Source organism: Pristis pectinata, chromosome 1, assembly GCF_009764475.1.
Source record: "Pristis pectinata isolate sPriPec2 chromosome 1, sPriPec2.1.pri, whole genome shotgun sequence".
Taxonomy (NCBI): Eukaryota; Metazoa; Chordata; class Chondrichthyes; order Rhinopristiformes; family Pristidae; genus Pristis; species Pristis pectinata.
This window is the reverse complement of record NC_067405.1, coordinates 124,253,366-124,277,415: the sequence shown is the minus strand read 5'-3', so window position 1 is coordinate 124,277,415 and position 24,050 is coordinate 124,253,366. Positions and strand designations below refer to the sequence as shown.

Below are 24,050 nucleotides of genomic sequence, written 5' to 3'. Positions count from 1 at the left end.
ATTGAAAAATACATTAGCTAGCATATTTAAATCTTTGATCAGGCAAAGCAGATGGTAGGATATTACCCAAATACTGATTAAAAGGCTGGAGTGCATTTGTGTCATTACCTAGATGCAGGAAAACTTGGCCTGAAGGTATTTCTGCCTTTTCTAACTTCTCTGCAGCCTGCACCATCATCACCTATTGTAAAAGGGAGGCAAGTATTAAAATGGTTGATGATATTAAAGGTTAACTTTAACTTTCTCTTATACGTAACTAATATTTTGAGCATTATCCCCCATCTCAATGCTGAGCAGTTCCATGAAAGTAAAGATAGGATTTAAATCTGGGCATGCTTGATCAGACATCGTCAGGAAGCAATGCTGTTATTTAAATGAAGAACCTTGCCCTCTGGGATAAGCTGCCTTCCTGCCCCCGAACCTAACCAAGTAGGAAGATTGGGGTGGAAGGCTCTAAACCACAAGGACAGGCATAACCCACCCCCACTACTCCACCATCACTATCAACCCTCTTTCCAAAACACACATTTATTTATAGATGTAAAATGAGCACCAATGTGCATCATATATTGGCAAAGACTAAACTGTAGTCATTTAGGGTATCAATGGCCTTTTGGCACTGTTCTATTTTTAGTTCACGTACTAATATGAAAAAAAAGCAATCTGATAATCAGTAATCAGATATTTGCTGCATCTCCTAAACTTTTCAAAGTGTTGCACCATGAAATGCACATAAAATATATATCCTTGATGGTATACAATTGATGAATGTAAAATAAATTGATTAAGCAATATTTGTGCAAGTCCTTTATATTAAAATGAAACAAAGAACACTTTGGAAAGAGAAACAATAACTTTCAGGTCAATGAGGTTTGAATAAAACAAGTCTTAATATACTGAGAAGAATGGAAGGAAGTGGGGGTGAATGAAAGAGGTGTGTGATAGGGTGAAAGATGAGATAATACAGATGACCTTCTCAGATGGTGTCAAACCCATTTTCACCTTATCAGCTTTTCACCGTATGCAGTAGTTTGCTTTGCACACAATGCAAAAACAGACCAGATTGCAGAGAAATGAGAGATTAGAAATCCATTATTCTTTAATCAATTTATTCCCAAACAATCTAAAATGAATGTTTGAAGTGTCCTCCTGCGCAAATGTAACAATACACAATGTGAGAAATGGGTGAAGCACATGACCTCTTCCATTTTTTTTCCCCAGCTCATCAACAGCAACTGTGGCTAAAGTGGTTTGGGGTGTGACCCTCAGATCCAATGCCCAGTATGTCAAATGATGACTGGTTTAAAATAAAAACAAAAATCTTGCTTTAAAAGCAATTCGTCATCAGATTCTCAGAAAGATAGTTACCAGAAGCAAAGAGTATTGAGAGACCACGGACACCAGCCTTCATAAACTCAATGTTGATTCTCTTTAAATACGCCACTGACAAACTGTCCTCATCATCTCCATAACTGATGGTGTGGACCCATGGGATGGATGACATATTACTCAGTAAAGTAATCCAATCCAGAAAGGGTTCTTGCGATTTATGCCTCCCTGTAAAGGTCAAATTATAGATCATCATAGATTGAAAATTAGTTCCAGACAGGAAACAGAGAGCGTCTTTTTTTGGGTTGGAAGGCAGTGAGTGGTGGGATACCACAGAGAGCAGTGCTCAAGCCCCATCTACTCACACCTTCTCTTTCATTTGCAACCCCCAACTAACCCTTCTCAATACATTTCAATGCTTTGGATGAGTGAACCAAACGTAATATTTCTACATTTGCCGACAACACAGCCTGGGTGGGATCATGAATTGCAAGGAGTCTTTGACACGATTCAGAGAAGATGAGTAAATGGGCAAATATACTACAGATTCAGTATAACATTAAGCTACCCACTTATGTAGGAAAGACTGAAAGTCATAGCATTAGTCAAACGGTGATAGTTTGTGAAACGTTGATGTACAAAAGGGTGTCCAATCATTGAAAGCAAATGTGCAAGCCAGCAAACAATACATCTTACTACAATTATATAGGACCCGGTGTATAGTGTGCAGTTTCAGCCTTCTTACCCAGAGGGAATGTAGCAAAGGTTCACCTAACTGATTTCTGGGGATGGCAGAAGTGTTGTACGAGGAGAGATTGAGTTGACAAGACCTGTATTTATTGGAGTTTAGAAGGATAGGAAGGGTATTCATCTCACAAAGTACTGATGGGTTATATGGACTGGATGCAAGGAGACTGAGGAGCCTAGAATAAGGGGTCATGGTCTCAAGGTTAAGGTATTTAAGACTGAGATGAGGAGAAATATCTGGATGGTGAACCTGTAGAATTCTTTACTACAGAAGGCAGTGAAGGCTAAGTCGCTGAATATTTCTGAGGAAATAGATAAATTTCTGGACACAAAAGGCCTCAAGGAGTATGGGGAGAGAGTTGGAATATGAGATAGCGAACGTCATGATCAGATTGAATGGCAGAACAGTCACGAAGGGTAAAATGACCTTATTTTTTCAAAATCAATCAGCAGTTAAATCTTTCCTTGGAATCATTCGGATAATCTGCAAACTTTTGAAGCAAACTAAAAAATTGATTAATTTAAATTAGAATGAATTTAAGATAAAAAAATAATGCATGGGCTCCTTATATAGATGACACATTGCGATGCTCTTAACTTACAGTGCTACTTAATAAACTAGCTTCAAAGCGATCTAATGAATGCATGGGAGATGCAAGGAATTGGATAGAATGAGTATAATCTCTTATTTCTGCACATTAAATCTTAAAACCTGCAAAGGTGAGCAGAGGCCAGAAGCCAGAGTGACTCTGGTTTTCATGTATGTGATTCAGTCTGCTATCAATTGGCCCCAGAGACTGTTAAATTGTGGTTCAGGACCTGAAGCTACCAATGGACTGAGTTGCAATTTTCAAATGCACATGCTGACTATTGCTTCACACTGAAGCTCATCTGATGTGCAAACTCAGAGACTTCCTCTCTGAAGAAGAGGAAGGAGAGCATGGGACTGACCATGTGAGAGGTTAAAGCATGATAGTATAATTGATCAGCAATTATTTCCAGAAGTTCATGCAAGCTTTCATTATCTTTAAGAATTTATTTTTAACCTAAGCTATAATAAAGGGGAGAAGGGTCAAAGACTAAGAAAGTGTGTTGTATTGGAATTTGACTGCTTTATTAAACTTATAGTAGCTAATCAAAAATGCTCCAAAGGAATTATTTCTATACAACTACATTTAAGCTCTCCCTTCAATAATTACTCAGTAAATAAATGTGAACTTTAGATCACTAAAGCTGTACGACTAACTATAAGCTAAATTAATGTCATGGGCAGGAATACGAAGCATCTTTAAATCTTAGTAACTCTAAGCGTTTTGCTTTGAATGAACTAGTATAGATAGGAAACACACGAAACTGCAGATGCTGGATTCTGGAGCAAAAAACTGCTGGTGTAACTCAGTGGGTCAGACAGCCTCTGTGGAGGCAGAGGGATAGTCAACTATCCTCCATAGATGCTTCCCTCCACAGATAGCTCCCTCCATAGATGCTGCCTGACCTGCTGAGTTCCACCAGTGGTTTATTTCTTTGCTTCAGTTAGGAAACGTTTGAATAAGCAGTGGGCCATAAATACTTCAAGAAAACCACACTATGGTCTGACAAATAGCCTGAAATTCAATAAAAACCCACCTGCATTACTGAAGATCCAGGTGGAAATGTTTGCACCAGTGCTCATAATATACTCCACATCCAGACTGGCTTCCAAACCCGCCTTTATACCTCCTTGGTGCCCTATTATCTTATCTACTTTGGTGCGGTGGACAAAGTTTCCACCAAATAATTGCATGAATTCTACAAGGTCCAACTGGTGAAAATATTGCTCCAGAAACTGAAGGATAAAACAGTTAAAATCCAATTAATTTGCAGAAATATTCAACAGATCAACTACAATTTCTATTAAAATTCACCATCATTTCATGGTAAAATAAATGCATCAAGTCTGAAAAAGCAAAAATGTGAAGATTGGTATTGGTAATGGTTTATTATTGTCACTTGTACTGAGGTACAGTGAAAAACTTGTCTTGCATACCGTTCCTACAGGTCAATTCATTACACAGTGCAGTTACATTGAGTTAGTACAGCGTGCATTGATCAGAGAGCAAAAAAAATCAAGAAAACAAGTTACAAGATAGTCCCTGTCATAATTTGTTTGGATACTCACTGGCACACCACACCAAGTTATTTGGATATTGCAGTAAAACTCCAATAATCCACCATCCAGCTATCTGGAATCTCGTTTGTTCAGCACGACTCACCAAGTGATGTTTGCCGTGCTCCCTCTCAACTCAGTGAGGCCTCTCGTGCTGCACTCTTTTTAAACCGACTGGGATGCATTTAAAATTTAAAAACATTGTTGGATTCACTGGAAAATTTATTATAATACATCTTTAAAAAAAAGGTGAATTAAAAGAGTGTTGGGCTATTAGTGTAGCGGTTAGCGTAATGCTATTACAGTGCCAGCGACCTGGGTTCAATTCCGGCCACTGTCTGTAAGAGTTTGTATGCTCTCCCTGTGACTGTGTGGGTTTCTTCCAGGTGCTCCAGTTTCTTCCCACATTCCAAAGACGTACAGGTTAGGAGCCGTGGGCATGCTATGGTGGTGCTGGAAGTGTGGCGACACTTGCGGGCTGCTCCCAGAACACTCTACGCAAAAGATGCATTTCACTGTGTGTTTCAATGTACATGTGACTAATAAAGAAATCTTATTCTTAATAGGACTAACATCCAACAGTCCAGAAAATCTACCAGTCTGGCACCAAATTCCTGAGTGTGCTGGATGATTGGAGTTTTACTGCATTTGGTTGCAGGTTCATTTTTACCACTGCTCTACACTGCATGGGAAACTTCTAGCCCCACACCCAAGCTTGCACATTCCACTCCTCTGAATGGTCTGTCAAAACCTATGCTCTAGACTTTAGAAAATCACACTGTCACCATCCTAATTACCAACAGCCGCCCACAATTCTAGCTAGACTCACAGAGACAGTAAGCCACGGAGTTGTACAAAATGAAAACAGGTCCTTCTGCCCACTGAATCCACACTGACCATCATGGACTGATTTACACTAATCCCATGTTATTCTCACGATCATTCCCTCCCTCCCTCCTCCCGCGCCCCCCCCCTCCCCCCCAGATTCAACCCCTCACCTGTACGTTAGGGGCAACTGACAGTGCACAATTAACCTACTGTCGGATCCAGTTATTTTCGAATCCGCAGGTTCTTTCAGGAGTCCAGGAATGAGTTGAATACAACTTGGAAAAGTTTAAAACAAAGAAACGGTCACAGAGCACATGGCACTAGCTTTACTACAAGGAGATGAGCTGAGACAAAAGGCACTAAAGATGAGTTGGGGCCAGGGGAGGGGGTGGGGAGGAGATCAAGAGAGTGATTAACAAAAAACACCTTTTATACCTGAGATAAGAGATACTCTTTAGCTAACAATAGTCCAATCAGGAAGCCTATTAGATACTTGTGGCCAAACCAACCAATGAAAAAACCGCATATTCACCTGATGGACGAACCAATAAGCTAGTAAGCGGCCATTCCTTGTGCAGCCACTTGAGGTGTATTAAACACTATACATGTTAAAAAAACCTAATTAAAACAGTCGAATCCCACATAACCATCATATCATTGGAATGTGGGAGGAGAATGGAGCACCTAGAGGACACCCCTTGGAGAACTGCATATAATAGGTATGTCATAATATCTCTTCAATGACTTCTTTGGTCACACTTTCTTTCTCTCTCTCTAAATTCTTTTGCTTTCTATTCAATGTCTACCTCTGTCTTTTTGAATACTTATGTTTTTGCAAGGAACTTGATGTTTGAGGCTCAGCAGCTGCCAGTTTCCTTGCAAAGTATTTTCCTTGCAAAGTATTTTCCTTGCAAAGTATACTTTGATTAATGATGGAGTTAAAGTGCAACCTACCAATAATTTAGTTCATGTCTTACCTGAGCCACTGCTTGGCTATTATTCTCATGAGACCCGACATCACTTGCAGTGAGGTTATAGCGTTTTCTCACAACAGCAGGTGTCACGCCCAAGTGAAAGTTTGCTTCTCTGTGCTGGCCAGCTTTCCATGCCTTGCTTATCACAGCCTTTTGAGAAGGGAATCGATGCACACCTCCAACTGCGATGAATAAATACTTGTTTTAAAAACATTGTATAATCTTCCCTCTGAAGAGCAAAATTTGTCACCTCCATTCAACAACTTGTAATGTTTTACTTTAAAGGGGTTATATAAATGCAATTTATTTCTGTTGCAGCAGATCTGTTGGAAAAGGCAAAAGTGAACTCAGTGCTGAGCAGACAAGAAAACACCCAGGAGAATGAGGGCAGAAATTGTAGGCTTGTGCAACAAAATCTCACAACAAAGCAAGATAGTTCTAAGCAGAGGCCAAATGAAGAAACACTGGAGTGTTTACACTCTAGTTTTTACCATAGGCAGATTATTGGAGAATTGTACATAGTAGGTATCCCATAAATTGTTAAAGCCAATTACCCATCAGATGGTGATGGACATGTGTGGAGAATACAAATTAAATAAGGAGCAAGAGAAACTGAGTTAGGTTGATGATGGAAAAATGAAACTGGGTTAAAAAGACTAAAAGATAACAATATTCCCTTTTTAATTAGTAGATGAAGGAGACAACAGAAAATGGAATTCCTAAAATGTGCATGAGCAGACTTTTAGCAAGCCGAGAAAGGCAGAGATACCGCTGGATTTGATTATATGCGAGAGAAAAAAACAAAGATATGCTTAAATGGGCGAGCAGTACCAAGATAAAATTTAAGAAACAAGTAGAAAAAGGGAGAAAGCCAGAAACTGGAACCCAAGCTTGGATTAGGTCAACTTGATGAGCAGCAAATGCGTTAAGGCAAGATCGAAGGAGTTATTAGCCCCCAAAGGCAGAGCAAAGGTACAGAATAAATACGTATATTCAGCTTAAAAAAAAACTACTGGAAGTTGATTGATGATTTGTAAAAAAATGGCAATGGGATTTAGGAAGTGTCATGCATCAGTTTTCAACCAAAAATATTTGAATTCACCAACACTGTTGTGGGAGAGGTGAATAGCATTGTGAATGGATAATAGGAAATGTTTCTGAGTGGCTCTCTCTGATAGAGGATGAGTATTCTAGGTCATGAAAAAATTACTTCTGTGGATTCTGAGTCGCCTAGTTTCAAAACTCTTAAGTATCAATGACCAGCACATCCACAAACAAATGGGATCAGTCAGTAGTCCGCATCCATATTTTGAAAACCAGGTGTGGCATTTTCAAAGCAAAATGAATGAAAATATAAATTCTGCATGACTGAAATTTACTGCCAGCTAGGAGGTTTAGTTTTTCTTTCACTAATATTTTCAGTATGCCTTTGGGTTTTTTTTTTTGAGTCAAAATGAAAAAAATATAAGCTCTATCCATACTTTAATTACCAATAAAAATTACTGAATACCGTACTTGACAACCTCCCTTCACAAACATTAGCTAATCCATGATCCAATCATTCTTTTCGTCATTGTATCAGACAGCCAATTAACCAAAACTATCTGTTCAACTAAAACAATTTCTCAAAGAAATAATGGCACATAGCTAAACCCTAACATTAATAGACAACACTGATATTGTCATAATTGCTCACCAAAATCAATATGCTCTGCCACTCCTTCAGGGACTTCATATTTAGCCAGAGATCGTATAAGGGTCTGATGGCCATTGGTGTAATGAATAAACTTTGATCCAGTCAATAGCTTTTCAGCAGTGCTGAAATATAGGATAAAAAAATACTGTCACAATTCACAAAGCAACAATCCATGAAATGTGAAGACAAATGTTTCCCACCACCAAGGGTTAATTAAAAGGAAAATCAAAGTCATACCTTTAGGTTGTTGGCATCACCTGGGTTCATAAGTCACCCCAACTGCCCCCTCAGAATGAACCAAATGACAGTTGAGCACAGCAGCCTGCACGGGTGCTTGACCTTCCTACCTCACATTCAGAAAGCGGGCACTACTATATATTTTTACTGCTGTGCCTTTGATTATTCTGCTGCAAAACTATATTCCCTGGGCTTGATTATTTAATTTTTACTTTGGCCTGAGGAAGTTTTTATTGTTTTTATAAAGGTTCAAAATAATTGGGTAGAACATTGGGTAGTACAGCACAGAACAGGCCCTTCGGCCCACAATGTTGTGCCAACATAGCTAACCCTCCTACCTATAGAATGCCCATATCCCTCCATTTTCCTCTCATTCATGTGCCCATCCAAGCCCCTCTTGAAAGCCCCCAAAAGAATTTGCCTCCACCACCCTATCAGGCAACGCATTCCAGGCATCCACCACTCTCTGAGTAAAAAACACACCCCTCACGTCTGTTCTGAACCCACCCCCTTTCACCTTAAATGCATGCCCTCTGGTATTGGAACACTCAATAATGGGAAAAAGATATAGACTTCCAACAGATCGCCCCTCAGCCTCCGCCGCTCCAGAGAAAAGAGCCCAAGTTTGTCCAGCCTCTCCTGATAGCACATGCCCTCTAATCCAGGCAGCATCCTGCTAAACCTCCTCTGCACCCTCTCTAAAGCTTCAACATCCTTCCTATTAGTGAGGTGACCAGAATTGCACGCAATACTCCAAATGCAGCTTAACCAGAGTTCTATAGAGATACATCATGACTTCTTGACTCCTGTACTCAATACCACAATTAATAAATGCAAGCATTTCATAAGCCTTCTTAACCACCCCATCTACCTGTGTAGCCACTTTCAATGAGTCATGGACTTGCACCCCAAGGTCTCTCTGCTCTTCAACACGGTTAAGGGCCTTGCCCTGAAGAGTGTACTGCCTCTTGACATTAGTCCTACCAAGGTACAACACCTCACATTTATCCAGGTTAAACTCCATCTGTCATTGCTCTGCCCACATCTGCAACTGATCTATTTCATGCTGTATCCATTGCCAGTCTTCTACACTATTCACAACTCCACCAATCTTGGTATCGACTGCAAACTTACTAACCCATCCATCAACATACTCATCCAGGTCATTTATGTACTTAAGTTATTAAGATATACTTGGGTATTTGAGATTATTTAAAAAAAATAACTGGTGAAGGCAGGCATCAATTTTGTCTTTTCAGCATAGTAAACTGAGATCAAATAACAACAAGCATGTACGTTCAAAATCATATTAACTTATTAAACTTATCACTGTCTACCAGGTCACCGCTGTCACATTTTTGACCAGCACATCCCACAAACTGTGTCGGTCACCAGTCTGTATCCCTATTTTGAAAGCGAGCTGTGGCATTTTCAAAGCAAAGTAATTTCTGCATGGTTGACTTTTATTGCCAGCCAGAAATCTTATTAGTTTAAAAAAAACCTTTTCAGGTGAGCCTTTGGGGTAGTTAGGGAGAGAGTAGGTCCCCTTAGAGATCAGCAGGGCTGCCTATGTCTCGAACCATAAGAGATGGGTGGGATTTTTTAATGAATGTTTCCCCTTGGTGTTTACTGAGGAGAAAATCATGGTTGCTCAAGAGATAAGGGAAACAAGTAGAGATGTTTTGAAGGAAATTCATATTACCAGGGAGGAGGTATTTGCAGCCTTACAGCACATTAAGGTGGATAAATCCCCAGGGCCTGACCGAGTGCATTCTCGGACTTTGTGGGAGGCTAGAGAAGAAATTGTGCAGGCCCTCACAGAGATATTTAGATTCATAGAGCACTACAGCACAGAAACAGGCCATTCGGCCCATCTAGTCCATGCCAGCCTGGTTTTCTGTCTAGTCCCATCTATCTGCATCCAGATCATAGCTCTCCATACCTCTCTCATTCATGTACTCATCCAAACTTCTCTTAAATGTTACAATTGAACCCGCATCCACCGTCCGCTGGCAGCTCGTTCCACACTTACACCACCCTGAAGTGAAGTAGTTCCCCCTCAGATTCCCCTTAAATATTTCACCTTTCACCATAAACCTATGACCTCTAGTTCTACCACCCAGCTGTGGGTAGGTGACCAGAAATGCACACAATACTCTAAATTTGGCCTCACCAACATCTTGTATAACTTCAACATAACATCCCAACTCCTGTACTCAATGCCCTGATTTACGAAGGCCAATGTGCCAAAAGCTCTCTTTACAACCCTATCTACCTGCGATGCCTCTTTCAAGGAATTATGGATCTGTATTCCCAAGTCCTTTTGTTCTACCGCACACCTCAGTGCCCTACCATTCACTGTACAAGTCTTTCCCTGGTTTGTCCTCCCAAAGTGCATCACTTGTCTGTATTAAATTCCATCTGCCATTTTTCAGCCCATTTTCCCAGCTGAATTTGCTTCATCGTTGGCCACTAGTGAAGTTTACTAAGACTGCAAGGTGGCTAATGTTGTTCTGTTGTTTAAGAAGGGTAACAAGGACAAGCCAGGGAACCACAGGCAGCCAGCTTGACATCAGTTGTGGGGAAGTTACTGGAGGGAATTCTGAGGGACAGACTCTACCAGCATTTGGATAGACAGAGTCTGATTAGGAGTCAGCGTGGCTTTGTGTGTGCCCGACGAATAGAGTTTTTTGAAGACATAACCAAAGGGTAGATGAGGGTAGGGCAGGGGATGTTGTCTGTTTAGCAAGGCCTTTGACAAGGTCCAGCATGTTAGGATGGTCTGGGAGGTTAGGTCCCATCGAATCCAGGGAGAGCTGGTTAGGTGAATTCAAAATTGGCTCGGAAGTAGGAAGCAGAGGATAATGGTTGAAGGTTGTTTCTCAGAATGGAGGTCGGTGACTAGTGGTGTTCCGGAGGGGTTGGTGTTGGGACCCTTGTTATTCATTACCTATATGAATGATTTGGATGCGAATACACAAGACTTGATCAATAAGTTTGTGGATGATACGAGATTAGGTGTTGTTGCTGACAGTGAAGAAAGTTATTGCAGATTACAGGGGGATCTTGATCAGTTGGGCAAGTGGGCCAAGGAGTAGAAAATGGATTTCAATACAGATGTGATGCATTTTGGAAAGTCAAACCAGCATAGGACTTGTGCTATGAATGGTAGGGCACTAGGGAGTGTAATGGAACAGAGGAACCTTGGAGTACAAGTCCATAGTTCGTTGAAAGCGGCGTCACAGGTAGACAGGGTGGTGAAAAAGGCGTTTAGCACACTAGCCTTCATCAGTCAAGGCGCTGAGTATAGGAGTTGGGACATTATGTTGCAGCTGAATAAGTCGTTAGTGAGGCCGCACTTGGAGTACTGTGTACAGTTTTGGTCACCCTGTTAAAGGAAAGACGTGGTTAAACTGGAAGGAGTGCAGAAAAGATTTACGAGAATGTTACCAGGACTAGAGGGCCTGAGTTATAGAGAGAGATTGGCCAGGCTGGGTCTTTATTCCTTGGAATGTAGGAGAATGAGGGGCGACCCTACAGAAATGTTTAAAATTATGAGAGGCACAGATAAGGTGGATGGTAATAGTCTTTTCCCCACGGCAGGGGAGTCCAAAGCTAAGGAGCATAGATTTAGGGTGAAAAGGGTAAAGATTTAAAAGGGACCTGAGGAGCAATGTCCCTATCATCTGTGAGCTATATAAAATCTATCATCTGTGAGCTGTCCATTTTTACTTTTCTTATGACCATGAATAGCATTCCCTTGTAAAATCAGGAATTGATGCAGTATAGGAGGCAGTTACACAGCCCAATAAGGCTGCCCCAGTATTTTGCAAGGGTCTTTGTGTTTCCCTCTTCCTCCAGCATCCTGAAAATGATTTTCTAATTCCTTTCTGAAAGCCACAAATGAAGCAAGTTGCTCCACCCTTTAATACCATGAATTCTAGTTCACAACAATTTGAGGAAGTATCAGAAGTCATAGAGTCATACAGCATGAAAATAGGCCATTCAGCCCACCACATCCACGCTAACCAGTGGGCACCTATCCATAATTAGTCCCATTTTCCAGCATTTGACCCAAATGTAGGTCTGGACACTTCTTAAATGCTCTCAGCGATTATGTATCCACCACTCTCTCCAGCAGTGCATTCCAGGTGCTCACCACTCTCTGGGTGAAAAAGGTCCCTCTCAGACTCCCTCTAAATCTCTTATCCCTTATCCTAAATTTATGTCCTCTACTTGTATGTACCTCTGATATGGGGCATAGTTTCCTGCAATTCACCCATCTGTACACCTTAATTTTATATATCTCAATCATGTCCCCTTTTAACCTCCTCCGCTCCAGGGAAAACAAATCCAGTCTCTCCTCATAACTGAAATGCACCATCCCAGGGAACATCCTGGTAAATCTCCTCTGCACCCTCTCCAGCGCTATCACATTTTTTCCTGTCGTGTGGTGACCAAAACTGCACGCAGTACTGCAGCTAAGGTCCGACCAATGTTTTATGAAGTTGGAGCATAACTTCCCTGCTCTTGTATTCAATGCCCCAACTAATGAAGGCCAGCACTCCATACATCCTTTTACTTACCTGCGCTGTCACCTTCAAGGATCTTTGGACTTGTGTCAAGGTCCCTTGATTCCAAAATATTCCCTAGGATCTTACCATATGTCCTAGCCTCATAAGTACTACCAAAATGCATCACCTCACATTTATCTGGATTAAACTATCTGCCATTTCTCAGCCCATTTCACCAACATATCAATATTACCCTGTAGCCTAAGACTACCCTTCACACTGTCAACTGCTGACTTACTGATCATGCCTCCTGCATCCACATTCAAATCAACCATGTACATTACAAACAGCAAGGGTCCCAGCACTGACCCCTATGGAACACCACTCGTCTCACACATCCAATCACAAGACAACTCTCTATCAGCACCCTGTCTCCTAATGCCGCTAAATTTGGATCTAATTTACCAACTTGCCCTGGCTCCCATGAGCCCTAACTTTTCGGACCAGTCTCCTATGTTGGACCTTATCAATGGTATTACTGAAATCCATGTAAATCACATGCACTGCCCTCCAATCTATATTTAGGTGGCTACACAAGTGGTTCAAATGCAACTTTGTTAGCAACCAAGCCTGCAATATCAGGGGGACTTTGGAAAAAGAGTGACAACACTCCCAAAGAAATAAGAACAGCTCGGTTACGCTGGGTCTGTTTTGGGAATTCTTCATAATCCCTTGTATGGGGTAGAACCATGCCCCTTATTTATCTTTTAAAGGTCATATGGTTCTACCCCATGGGTTCCCGCTCCTGGTCCATTATTGTGGCCTGCAGCCCGTGCTCTGAGGGAGTGGAGGCAGACTGATTCCACAAATGTGTAGATGGACTCACCCAGACCATCAAAACAATCTGTGCCCTAACCAAGTATTTACCTTAAAGTAAAATCAACTTGAATTCTGTGTTTAGAGGGTAATTGCAGATGTCAGAAAGAGAATGAGAAACTCCTCCCTTCAATTATAGGCACGTCAAAAGTCCTAACTTCCTTCAGCAAGGGGCAGATGAATGGTGGATTGTGATTAGATGAAAACCAAACTGCTGGAGGACTTCAGGGGATTGAGTAGTACCTGTGGAGGTAAAGGAATTATTGATCTTTTAGGCCGAGACCTTGGATCAGGACCTGCAGTCTCTTGCGTCTCCTTGTGATTAGATACAGTTCTTCAAAACTCCTTGGCGAGGGAAAGCCTAATATTGGTCTCCCTTTTGTAAAAGGGTGCACGTGACCTGATCAGGTAGAACAAACTTAAATGTTGCAACAATGGAAAATGGAGTTTACTGAAATTTAAAAAAGGTTTCAGCATGCTGCGTTCAACGTTCCTGGATTTATATAAAGTTCTACATCCTAAAATACATTACTCCTAACTCTCATTTGGGTGCAGAACTCTTTACATCATGGCATGACCATCTGAAACACTTACAACGTAACCCCTCAAAAGATAATGAACATTTGATGGTGCAGTTTTGTTGTTACCTGGAAGACATGAAACAGTTCAAGAAATCTAAGGTCTGGACTGTGGAGCAGTCTTGTATGCCAAGGTTTCCCAGCCAAGTCCAAACAGTTTGGAGAGTCTCTTCCGAAGGTTGAATCATTCTGGATAACTGGTCCAGGGAGAGGTATTTACCTGAAAACAAGGCAGTGACTCTGGTTAATATAACTAAATTATTTCTCCAAAATTACCTCAAAGCATAAATGATTGCCACCAAATATTTTAAAAATATACTCTGAGGAAGTGTAACCAGGTAGGTTACAGTTAATGATTCATAGATCAGATTTTTCTAAAGAGGTTTGTTGGGTATTGCACAAATAAAGTCACAGAGTAAAAGTTGGAAATCTGAAATAAATAAAAAACTAGAAGTGCACAAGTTGTAAGAAGCCCATTTCATAATTGACCCATTCAGAAAGGGTTCATCTCCTATGTCCCCTACTTCCCCACAAAGCATCCAATTGTTTCTGCAACTATTCCAGAATCTTTGCCTCTGCTCTCTACCATGAGGTTTATTCCATATGTTGGTTACAATGTGATGAACTGTTTCCAATTAATTTGGTTCTGTCTCACTAGACTTTCCTTACAATACAAATCCCTAACCCCAAAGATTGAACTGCAGTTTTTCTCAACTGTTTCCAAAACTTGATCCTTGGTGAACAGAGGCAGGTGCTATGTTCATGATGTGATCTCACTAAAACACTATGTTTGTTCACTATATCCTCTAGGTGTTATTGCACCAGTTTGGTTACGTAGTTCAATATCCCACATAATTACTGATTGTTGCATTCATCTACAAATATAGCAACAACTCTACCAGGACTCACAAGTCTTGTTTAACAATCTCAACTGCATTCCTGAAGCATCTATATCATCCAATTCTTTTCTTTCTGAAGCACCTGTGTGGATTAATCTTCACCTGTTATTTCACTGCACATTTACAAGTTTTATCCAACTTATGCAGCAATTTCTGAATTGTCTTAGAATCACATAATTGTTACCATAGAGGTTCAGAGTCTATGCTACCTTTTTTGTTAGGGCAACAGAGTCAGTCCTTTTCCCTACTTTTTCCCCACAGTTCTGTAAATGTTATCTTCAAAAATGTGTCCAATGCCTTGTTGAAAGTCATAATTGAATCTCCACACTTTCAGACAGATCAGAACTATTCCCTGCCTAAAAGAGATTTTCCTTGTGTAACCACTGGATATTATGCCAATCACTTTAAATGTGTGTCCTCTGGTTCCATGATGGGAGCATTTACTTACCACATTTGGACATGTCAAGAATTTGTACATTTCTACCAAATCTACTTTCAGTCTTCTCCGCTCTTAAGGAAAGCAACCCCAGTTTCTCCAGTATCCTCCAATAACTGAAATCCCTCAACTCTGAAACTCTTAGAAATAGTTTCTGCACCTCTCTTGTAATTGCACTGTCCAACTACAAGTGTATCATTTGCAAATTTAATGATTTTGCACTGAATTTGTACATTTACGTAAATTAGATCAACAACATTGAATGCTGAGATATTCCTTTCAAAATTTCCTCCTCTAAGTACACATTGTTTCCTCCGTTTTTTTATCCATTCCTAACAATTTCCAGGAACCACCAGACCAGTGCATTTAATTAAATGTAGAATTTTAAATAATGTATTTTGAAAATGTGGATGTGTCAACTGATGGGGTTTCTCACAGTCCATTTGAGCTGTTTGTTCCTCAAAGCCTTCAATGAGTCAGGTCAATGCTGCCTGCTGCCCTTTTCATTATCATAAATTCCAAATAAACTATAAAATTAAACTACAGACCATTACCCTGTAAGCGGCAAAAATGTTTTCTTTTATGGCTAGTTCAGGCACAAAACCTTCAGCGAGGAATTCCTTGGAGCTGTTCCCATTTCACTAATGTTGACATGCTAAAGTTTTTCTAAAATCCTGTTTACGCTAATACTAAATGGTAACAACTCTGCCATCTAAAATAATGAAGACTATAGGGTGAAATTAGGACTGAAATAGTTAAGTTACTTACTGAATAAAGTCACCAAATCATTCAACAATACTAGTGTATAAAACACCAAATAAACAATAAATTACCGTACTGGGGAGAATCTGGGTTTGATAATTGCTCCAGCTTTTCTTCCAGCTTGTTGACATTCTGCTGTTTCAGGGCAAATGTGAGAAGAATTTGGTCCGTGGCTGAAACTCGCCCCACATATTTCCACCCAACAGGAAGACTGCAGAAAAGCAGCAAATACTTTAGGAAAGGCCTGTTCAATACTTTTAGCTCTGGAGCTTCCTTGGTTTATTATTCAGTCACACACTCAAAAAATAAATTCAGCAATATCCCTCACAGAAAGCTGATTAACAAAAGATTAACTAATCCAAAATTAGTTGTAAACAGGTTCAAGCGGAAAAGTGACACTGGAATTCCACTCCTCACAATATTTGCACTGCTATCCATTTGTGCATTTACTTGGTCAGTTTTCATGGCTTGCTAGCTGGTGACACCCTTGGTATACCATTATGGTAATTCTTGCATTATGTTTTCCATTGCTTGTGGTCCACAAGTGTTACTGATGCATATTTGGTGCGCAACATTTTTTTTTATCATCCATTACATCAACTGCTGCAAAGTCTCAACATTGATGCAGTTATTTCCTTAAGTTCTACTTACTTGTTCTCTCTAACTTTCCCTCCAACATTTCTGCTCTCAAGGCATTCCTTTTGCTAAGTGGCTGATATTGCAAATGGTTCCTTTTCCTCAGGTAGCTCCCCCCCCCCCCCCTTTCATTGCTGACATCAATATTCCCTCCTAAGACACACTTGATTCTTCTGTCATTGCAAACTATCCTCCAAAACTCCCTCTATCCATTGCTCCTGAGACCCAATGAACGTGTAAGTACCTCCCAAATTTGCACCTTTCTTATGCTCCCGATCTCAGTCTCTCCAACAGGTTTCTCATCATTGCACCAAAACAGTGATATCCTCTGTAATCATGACCATAATCCATTTCCCTTCCCCCTAACCTTTCTGCAGTCTCTAATATGATGAGTCATCCATTCTTCTCTTCTCTGCAGTCCAGCTCAATGGGAAACCTTCTAACCATTCAATTGTAGCCAGTCCTCCAACCTACCCCCATCTCCACTTCTACTTCAGCTGTACAACACACTACCTCTGCAGTCAGCTCCAAGCTTCTAGCTTGTCACATAACCTACCTGATAAAGCTACAATTTCATCCAGTGGAATAGTGACAAAACTAAAACTATATTTGGCCTCGACCACATATATTTGCTATCAATTCCACTGTCCTTAGTCTGAATCAAAGTGTTTTGCAACCAAGTGTCCTTTTTGACACAGTGCTGCAGATTTCTACTCATTGCCACCACAAACATTACCTTCTGGCATCATGACATTAACTTCCTCTATCCATACCTCAGCTCATCCATGGCAAACATATTCATCTATGCCATTACCATCTCTGGATTTGATATTCCAAAGCTCTCAAGGCCAGTCTCCAATTCTCTGTTTCCAATAAACTTCAGCTTGAATAAAACACTTGCCTTGTTCCATGTTGTCCACCACTGGATCCTATGCTGACTCACATTGACACCTGGATCTTCTACACCTCCACCTTAAATCTTGTACAAAAATCCCTTTAGCGATTCGTCTGTACCCATCTCTGTAGCTTCCTCCAGCTCCGAGTCTTGTCCTTCTCTCTTCCAACACACCACTTCCTTTTATTGGTGAACTAGTCAGGCTTTGCACTTAATAATTCTTCCTCTAAATTTCTCCCCTTCCATTTTCTCAGCTCTTTATAAAACCACCTCTTTGACTAATCTTCTGGGCACATATTCTGTTAATTCAAAATTCTCTTTTTCTTTGTAGTAGAGTGCTTTGGGTTATTTTTCCCATGTTATGAAAAATAATTGTAGTGATCAGAAGTGAGTGAGTGGAGCATATTTCACGATGTGACCAGTGTACAACTGTGTGTGTGCATTACTGTCCCAATGGAATGCGAACGTGGGGACTGAGAACCCATTCAACAAGAGGACATTTTATTTTCAAAGAGATTCTCAAATATTTTATAAATGAGTGGGTAAACAGAAGTTGATGATGAAAATATAAAGTGATTATAATACTAAAATTATAGGAACGTCAAGTTAATCATTTAATAACATACTGAAGCAGTGTTCTGGATAAGGGTTAGTTAAGTATGTGCTGCAAATGACGTTCCATTATAGAGATAGCATTTATACTGGCAAGTAAAATGTCAGTGCATTTCAATACAACTTACACATTAAAACATCAGTAAAATTAAAACAGTGGAGTAGTGCAGTCCTAATTTCAGGTTCTGGGTCTGTTCAACAATATATCAGCTGGAAAAATGGAACATTAGAAACAGTTCAGATTGCCAGTGTAACACTGGATCACACACTTAATTACAAAAAGAACTTAGTAAATATCACAGCCAAAATAGCACATGAAACAGTATTCTTGTTTACATTGTTTACTATTACAGACAAGAAATAATAAGACTTCACAAAAACCAACTAAAACTGGTGTACGGAAAAAGTAGGCATATTAAAGTATGCATGGACTATATGTATTTCTTTTCAGGTTATAGTGCAATTTTATTGCAATTTAAAATGTACGATGACTATATTTAAAATTAAACGTAGCCCTCGTCAACCGATACTAAAGGTTCCAAAGAGTGTCAAATGAATAGTTCAATGGAACAAAATCTGAAAATGCTGAAGCATTTTGCAAATCAGGTGACATCTGTAGAAAGAGAAGTTAAAATTCTCAACCCAGGACCCTTCGTCAGACAAAATTCAAATGACGGGTCTTGGACCTTGCACGTTAACTCAGTGTTACCACCGATGCTAAGTGACCTACTCAGATTTCCCAGCATGTTCGGATTTTGTCTCAGGTCTTCAGCATTTGCAATTCTTTTTTTATTTACACGAATTGTTTGATAGGGTTTACTTTTGACATAAGGCGCTGCTGTCATAGTACAGTAATAAACATATTTGGACTTACCTAACATCTTGATCTGGTTCGAGGAAGACACCACGGATAGAAGAGACCACGGCGCAAGAAAGGCAAAAGAGGAATACCAAGCACCTAGCCAGATGAACGTTGAGATTAATGAGAACATTAGTACGCTACTTCAAAATACCAAGAAATGCACAAATTGTAGAAATCGTTTTGCAATCACGAGTTTGTCCCTGACAGGTTATCACTCACCCCGGTGACATTGTCGGAAGTCAGAAGACCCAGAATCACCACACAGTTGCTGGCTCCGCAGTGCAAGCACTCCCGTCAATCACACCTTTCGCGTTCTGAACTCAGCCCAATCAGGATGTTGCAGAAATGCTTCCGGAAAATACAGCCCGGACGCCTGCGTGTGTTTGCAATAGTGGAAGGGCACGGAAACCAAACTGAGAATTACCGTGCTGTCCTCTAATTTAATGACAAAATAATCTGACGATGCATTTCCAGCCAAATATTTGAAAACGAACACGTTTTGGTGTGACTATGCTGGTTTGCCAAATTGCGCTGCTCCCGATGACTAGAAGCGGAGGTAGCACAGCCATTGCTGGCATGGTCAGCGTGTGACTCTCGCTCCGCCCTCAGCCTCAGTGGCGGGTCCCGAACCACCGGAGCCCAGAAACAAAGTGCCCGGGTGCTGGAGCTTGGGAGCATCTGGCCCCCTCCAGCGCTATATCATTCATTTGAAGGGACTCCCTGGTCTTCACTAAAAAGTTTTTTTATGTTAATTAAAAATTGTTTTATGAATTTTAAACTTACAATCTTTTTTCAACTGCCTTTACATGTCTCTAATCGTGAAACATTTGGAAACAGGGCTTGCTTGTTGCCCGCTGACAGCCTGTGGTTGCTGGAGCCACGCAGCTGCAAAGGGTTGGTGGGAGAGGACCATGTCCTACAGGAACAAGAACACAATGTCGGTAAAACAGAAAAGCTGGCCATTTTATTAGCAAGTTACAGCTTGACATCCCGTTCAACAGAGCTTACTCTCTCTTCCCGCAAACGCTTTGCTTTGTTCTACCCATATTATATCACCTTCAAAATTCCCATCGTCTCCAAGCTCCGTCTCAGATTTCTATCATTCAGGCCCACTTTCTTTCTTTAGGCACTCAAAAGGCCCAATCTACGAGCACTGTGGAAGCTTTCGCACAACTTGGAGCTTGTCACTTACTCTCCAAAGGGGTACTCTGCTGACATTGAGGGACCTACCACAACAGTTTCAAAAATCAGCGTTAAAACTACCATTGGGAGGTATCTGAGTATTCTGCCAGTCCAGAGTGCTTAAATACTCATGTAATAGATGTCTCAGTGGTGGCACCATTGGACAGACTATTACTAGAGCTACACTATGCTTTTATTTAATAAAATTCCCTTGTTCTAAGTTTGAATTACTAACTGTTCTCCCTGTATCTTGGGGAGGGATGGAAATAATGTTGAAGCTCCATTTTCTCCCCACTGCATCTTGCCAAGGAGCTACAGCAGATTCCTGCCAGGTCTCCCAATTTGCTGCTTACTGTTGCATTAGACAGGCTACCATGCACTGTATTTATGGAGAAATGATTTCAATTATATTGGTTCCAGTGAGGAATAGGTGGCGTTTCAGGCACTGGGAGTTGCCAGCTTTGCTGGCTGTTTGAATGCATGGAAAGGCATTGTATTTACTCGTGGCCATAACGCTTCCATTAATAAACTGGCTCTTTTCCTCGAGGAAAAGTTTCCAATTCCTCAATGTGCCATTGGCTGTGGATCATCAGAAGAAATGTCTTTATGGTCAGTGTCCTGGCAGGAAGTATAGCATATATAGAAAGTAGAGGCTATACTTTTTTATTCATAATCTGCTCTGTGCTTAAGATGGCCGCTGGGCCTCCTTCTTCTTCAGCTCAAGTGCGGGAAACTTTTAGTGCGGGAAACATATGGCTCATTAAAGAAATAGCCCATTCTTAGGGAGACACTTTTGATTTAGTGTAGTTCATTAAACCATGGTTAGCACATTCCTAGAAAGACACTATTGATCTATTGTGTAGCTAAGGGTCGTTAGGGATAGTGCGACTAATGATTCTACAGCAGTTCTGAAGCTGATAGTTTTTTTTAACTGATAAACCAGATGCTAGCAAGTCTCAGAGGTCATAGGTTATAGGGGCACATTGTAATGTTTTATAACCATTAGCCTTGTAGCGAATAAACCTAGTATTGTTTTATAACTGATAACTCTGCAGCCTAGTACCAGGACTCCCAATGCCCATATATAACTAGGGCACCCTGTGACTGAGTTATAGTTCTGTAGCCTAGTACCAATACCCATAAATAATTGGGGCACCCTGCGAATGAGTCAGGAAATGACTGTGGCGAAGGACACATAGTTGTGAGCCAGGAGACAACTGTGAAAGAAGGCAAATGGTGAAGGATGAAACTGTGAAGATAAGAGAGAACATGATGGATTGTAACAATGTAAATAATCTAAGAAAAAAGGTATAATAAAAGGCCCTTGTGCTTTGCTTGGGGGCAGTCAGAGAGGGCAGTAATCAGAGCGTGACTAGTAACTGACTGTCTGACTGTCACAACTTTTCTTTGCAAATAAAAGTTTAACTTCTTGAGTAATCTTCTGCTTCTCCTGGTCATCTATCTATTGCGGGTAACCACGACAGAAGTACACATGACACTTTCATCTTAGGGAGAATGCACTGCCAGGCATTTTCAGCTTTGAGCAATGTCTCCGGGATTTGGGGGGGGGGGGGGGAAGAAGGGCTACCCTCTACTTCCCAGGCTCCTTGCCCCAATTCCTCTCCTAGCACAACTGCTGAGAGCCATACAAATATCAGAATTGTGGAAGATGCCATCACTAAAAATAAATCTCTGTTGCCTACATCAGGCTGAGGTGCCTTACAATACCTGCTAACCAGGTGCAGAGACTTCATTGTGGTGTGCTGTATGCTGAACAATCTAGCCACCCAAATAGTGCTACTTGTACCAGAGAAACACAGCAAGGATACAGAGACCTTAGAGGCAATGAGACAGAGGGACTTGGAATAGTAAAGAAGAATGTCCTTGCTCAATATCCACAGCCTCATTCTCCAGCTAAGTGGAAGAGGCTGACGTCTGCAAAGGATACAAGAGATGCTTTGCTAGATGCTTCACAGGGTCATACAGCACAAAAATAGGCCCTTCAGCTCAGTCCTTCCCAGCCATCAAGTAACATTGTATACTAATAGCATCTTCCAGCACTTGACTTGTAGCCTTCTATGCCATGGCGTTTCAAGTAAATATTTAAATGTTGTAAGAGTACCTAATGCCAACACCCTCTCAGGCAGAGCATTCCAATTTTCTTTGTGAAAATTTTCTTTCTCAAATCCTCTCTAATTCTACTCATTACCCTAAACCTATGCCCTCTGGTTATAGATACCTCTACAAAGGGGAAATATTTCTTACCATCTGGTCTATCTATGCTCATTAATTTTCTATACCTTAATCATATCTCTCCTCAGGCATCTCCAGTCCAAGGAAGCAACCCAGCCTATTTGGTGTCTGCTCGTACTGAAACACAATTCCAGCCAACATCTCTGCACCTCTCCAGGGTCCTCAAAACATGTGTCCTATAGTGTGGCAACCAGAATTGCACACAGTAGTCCAGGTGAGGTCTAATGTTTTATATAGCTGTTCCATAACCTCTCTATATTCTATGCCCTGGCTAATGAAGGAAGTATCCAGTATGATTTCTTAACTACCTTATTTAACTGTGTTGCTGCCTTCAGGGACTCTTGAACATGTATACCAAGGCTCCTATGTTCCTCGGTACATCCTCAGATCCTACTGTTCATTCTGTATATCCAACCTTACTAAGTACTTCTCACACTTTTCAGGATTAAATTCCATATGCCATTTCTCTGCCCATCTTTCTAACGGATCAATATGAATCTGCAAAATCATAATTCCTAAAACAAGTCATAGTTTCTAAGGCAAACCAAGTGGTCCACACTCCAGTGGTTCCTAACATAGCACAGCAATGATCAAGAGGAGGAGCACACAGATGATGTTTAATAATCCATTATGCTGTTCTGTAGCTTCATCTGCGCTGATTAGAAGACATCAAATAAATCCTGATCCAATTATTGAAGCAGCTTACTTTAACTGTTTTCAATCATCTGTAGTACATCCTGACAATTTGTAAGAGCATAATTTATGTATTAATCGACGAAGTGAGATTCTCACATCTGGAGACTACAGTTGTAGCTAACACCTACCAGTCTTTACACAAGCCCTTGTAAGTCTCCTGGCCAACTCCAGGTATACCGGACCTCTCTTCTGACAACCTCCTGATAATGTTAAGGTCTTTCTCAGTGAATCCAGAGGCTCTCTCTCCTCCATGGCAGCCCTAGTGTGTATTTTACTGTCTGGTACCCAAGGGGTGGATGTCTTTAGGCGCTAATGCCTTTCTTAGACTGACATGCAAGTTATCAGAAGCTGCATTCAGCTAATTGTCGACCCTTCAGGAACTGCACAGATGACAATGGCACATTACAATGGTTGTCCATAGCACCAACTACAATAGTCCTAACTTCAAATCCCTCCTTGGTCACATTCCACCTATAACCACTCACCCTGCACCACAAGCTTCATTCTCTATTCCTTTATTAGCTTCTACATAGTTCAATTAGTGGTAGTCACAGTTTCATTGCATTATTTCCCAATGCATTTCCTTTAAAGAGCCAATTTAGACCTCTTTTCTCAACTAAACACTAGGACCTCAATCCATTTTGTCCTTTGTCTCCAAATGGTTAGTGACTACTCTTTGTCTACCTGCACTACTCCATGCTCTCTTTTTGCATGAAGGATGCAAAAGAATATAGGTCGAGGACAACTTCTATTATCTAACCAAGATTATGAACTGCATCCAGCATATTTATAGCAATTGAACACAACCAAAGTTCTGGTGTACAGGTAGATTGTGCAATACTATTAGATTAGACAATAGTAAATATCATTAAAATCAATTAAATGAACCATA

General features: G+C 40.7%; 1 protein-coding gene across 1 annotated transcript in view; it reads right to left on the bottom strand.

Moving 5' to 3' along the window:
- tpp1 (tripeptidyl peptidase I) overlaps positions 1-19,595 on the bottom strand; it is a 32,696-nt gene extending 13,101 nt beyond the window's left edge. Inside the window, exons 1-9 of the mRNA XM_052036880.1 lie at positions 19,247-19,595; positions 19,040-19,123; positions 16,094-16,233; positions 13,995-14,145; positions 7,721-7,842; positions 6,028-6,206; positions 3,703-3,901; positions 1,369-1,557; positions 109-181 (exon numbers count right to left, since the gene is read on the bottom strand). Coding sequence (XP_051892840.1) covers positions 109-181; positions 1,369-1,557; positions 3,703-3,901; positions 6,028-6,206; positions 7,721-7,842; positions 13,995-14,145; positions 16,094-16,233; positions 19,040-19,123; positions 19,247-19,257 — 1,148 coding nt within the window. The 5' untranslated portion in view covers positions 19,258-19,595. The remainder of the gene's footprint in view (positions 1-108; positions 182-1,368; positions 1,558-3,702; positions 3,902-6,027; positions 6,207-7,720; positions 7,843-13,994; positions 14,146-16,093; positions 16,234-19,039; positions 19,124-19,246) is intronic.
- Positions 19,596-24,050: the final 4,455 nt, after the last annotated feature.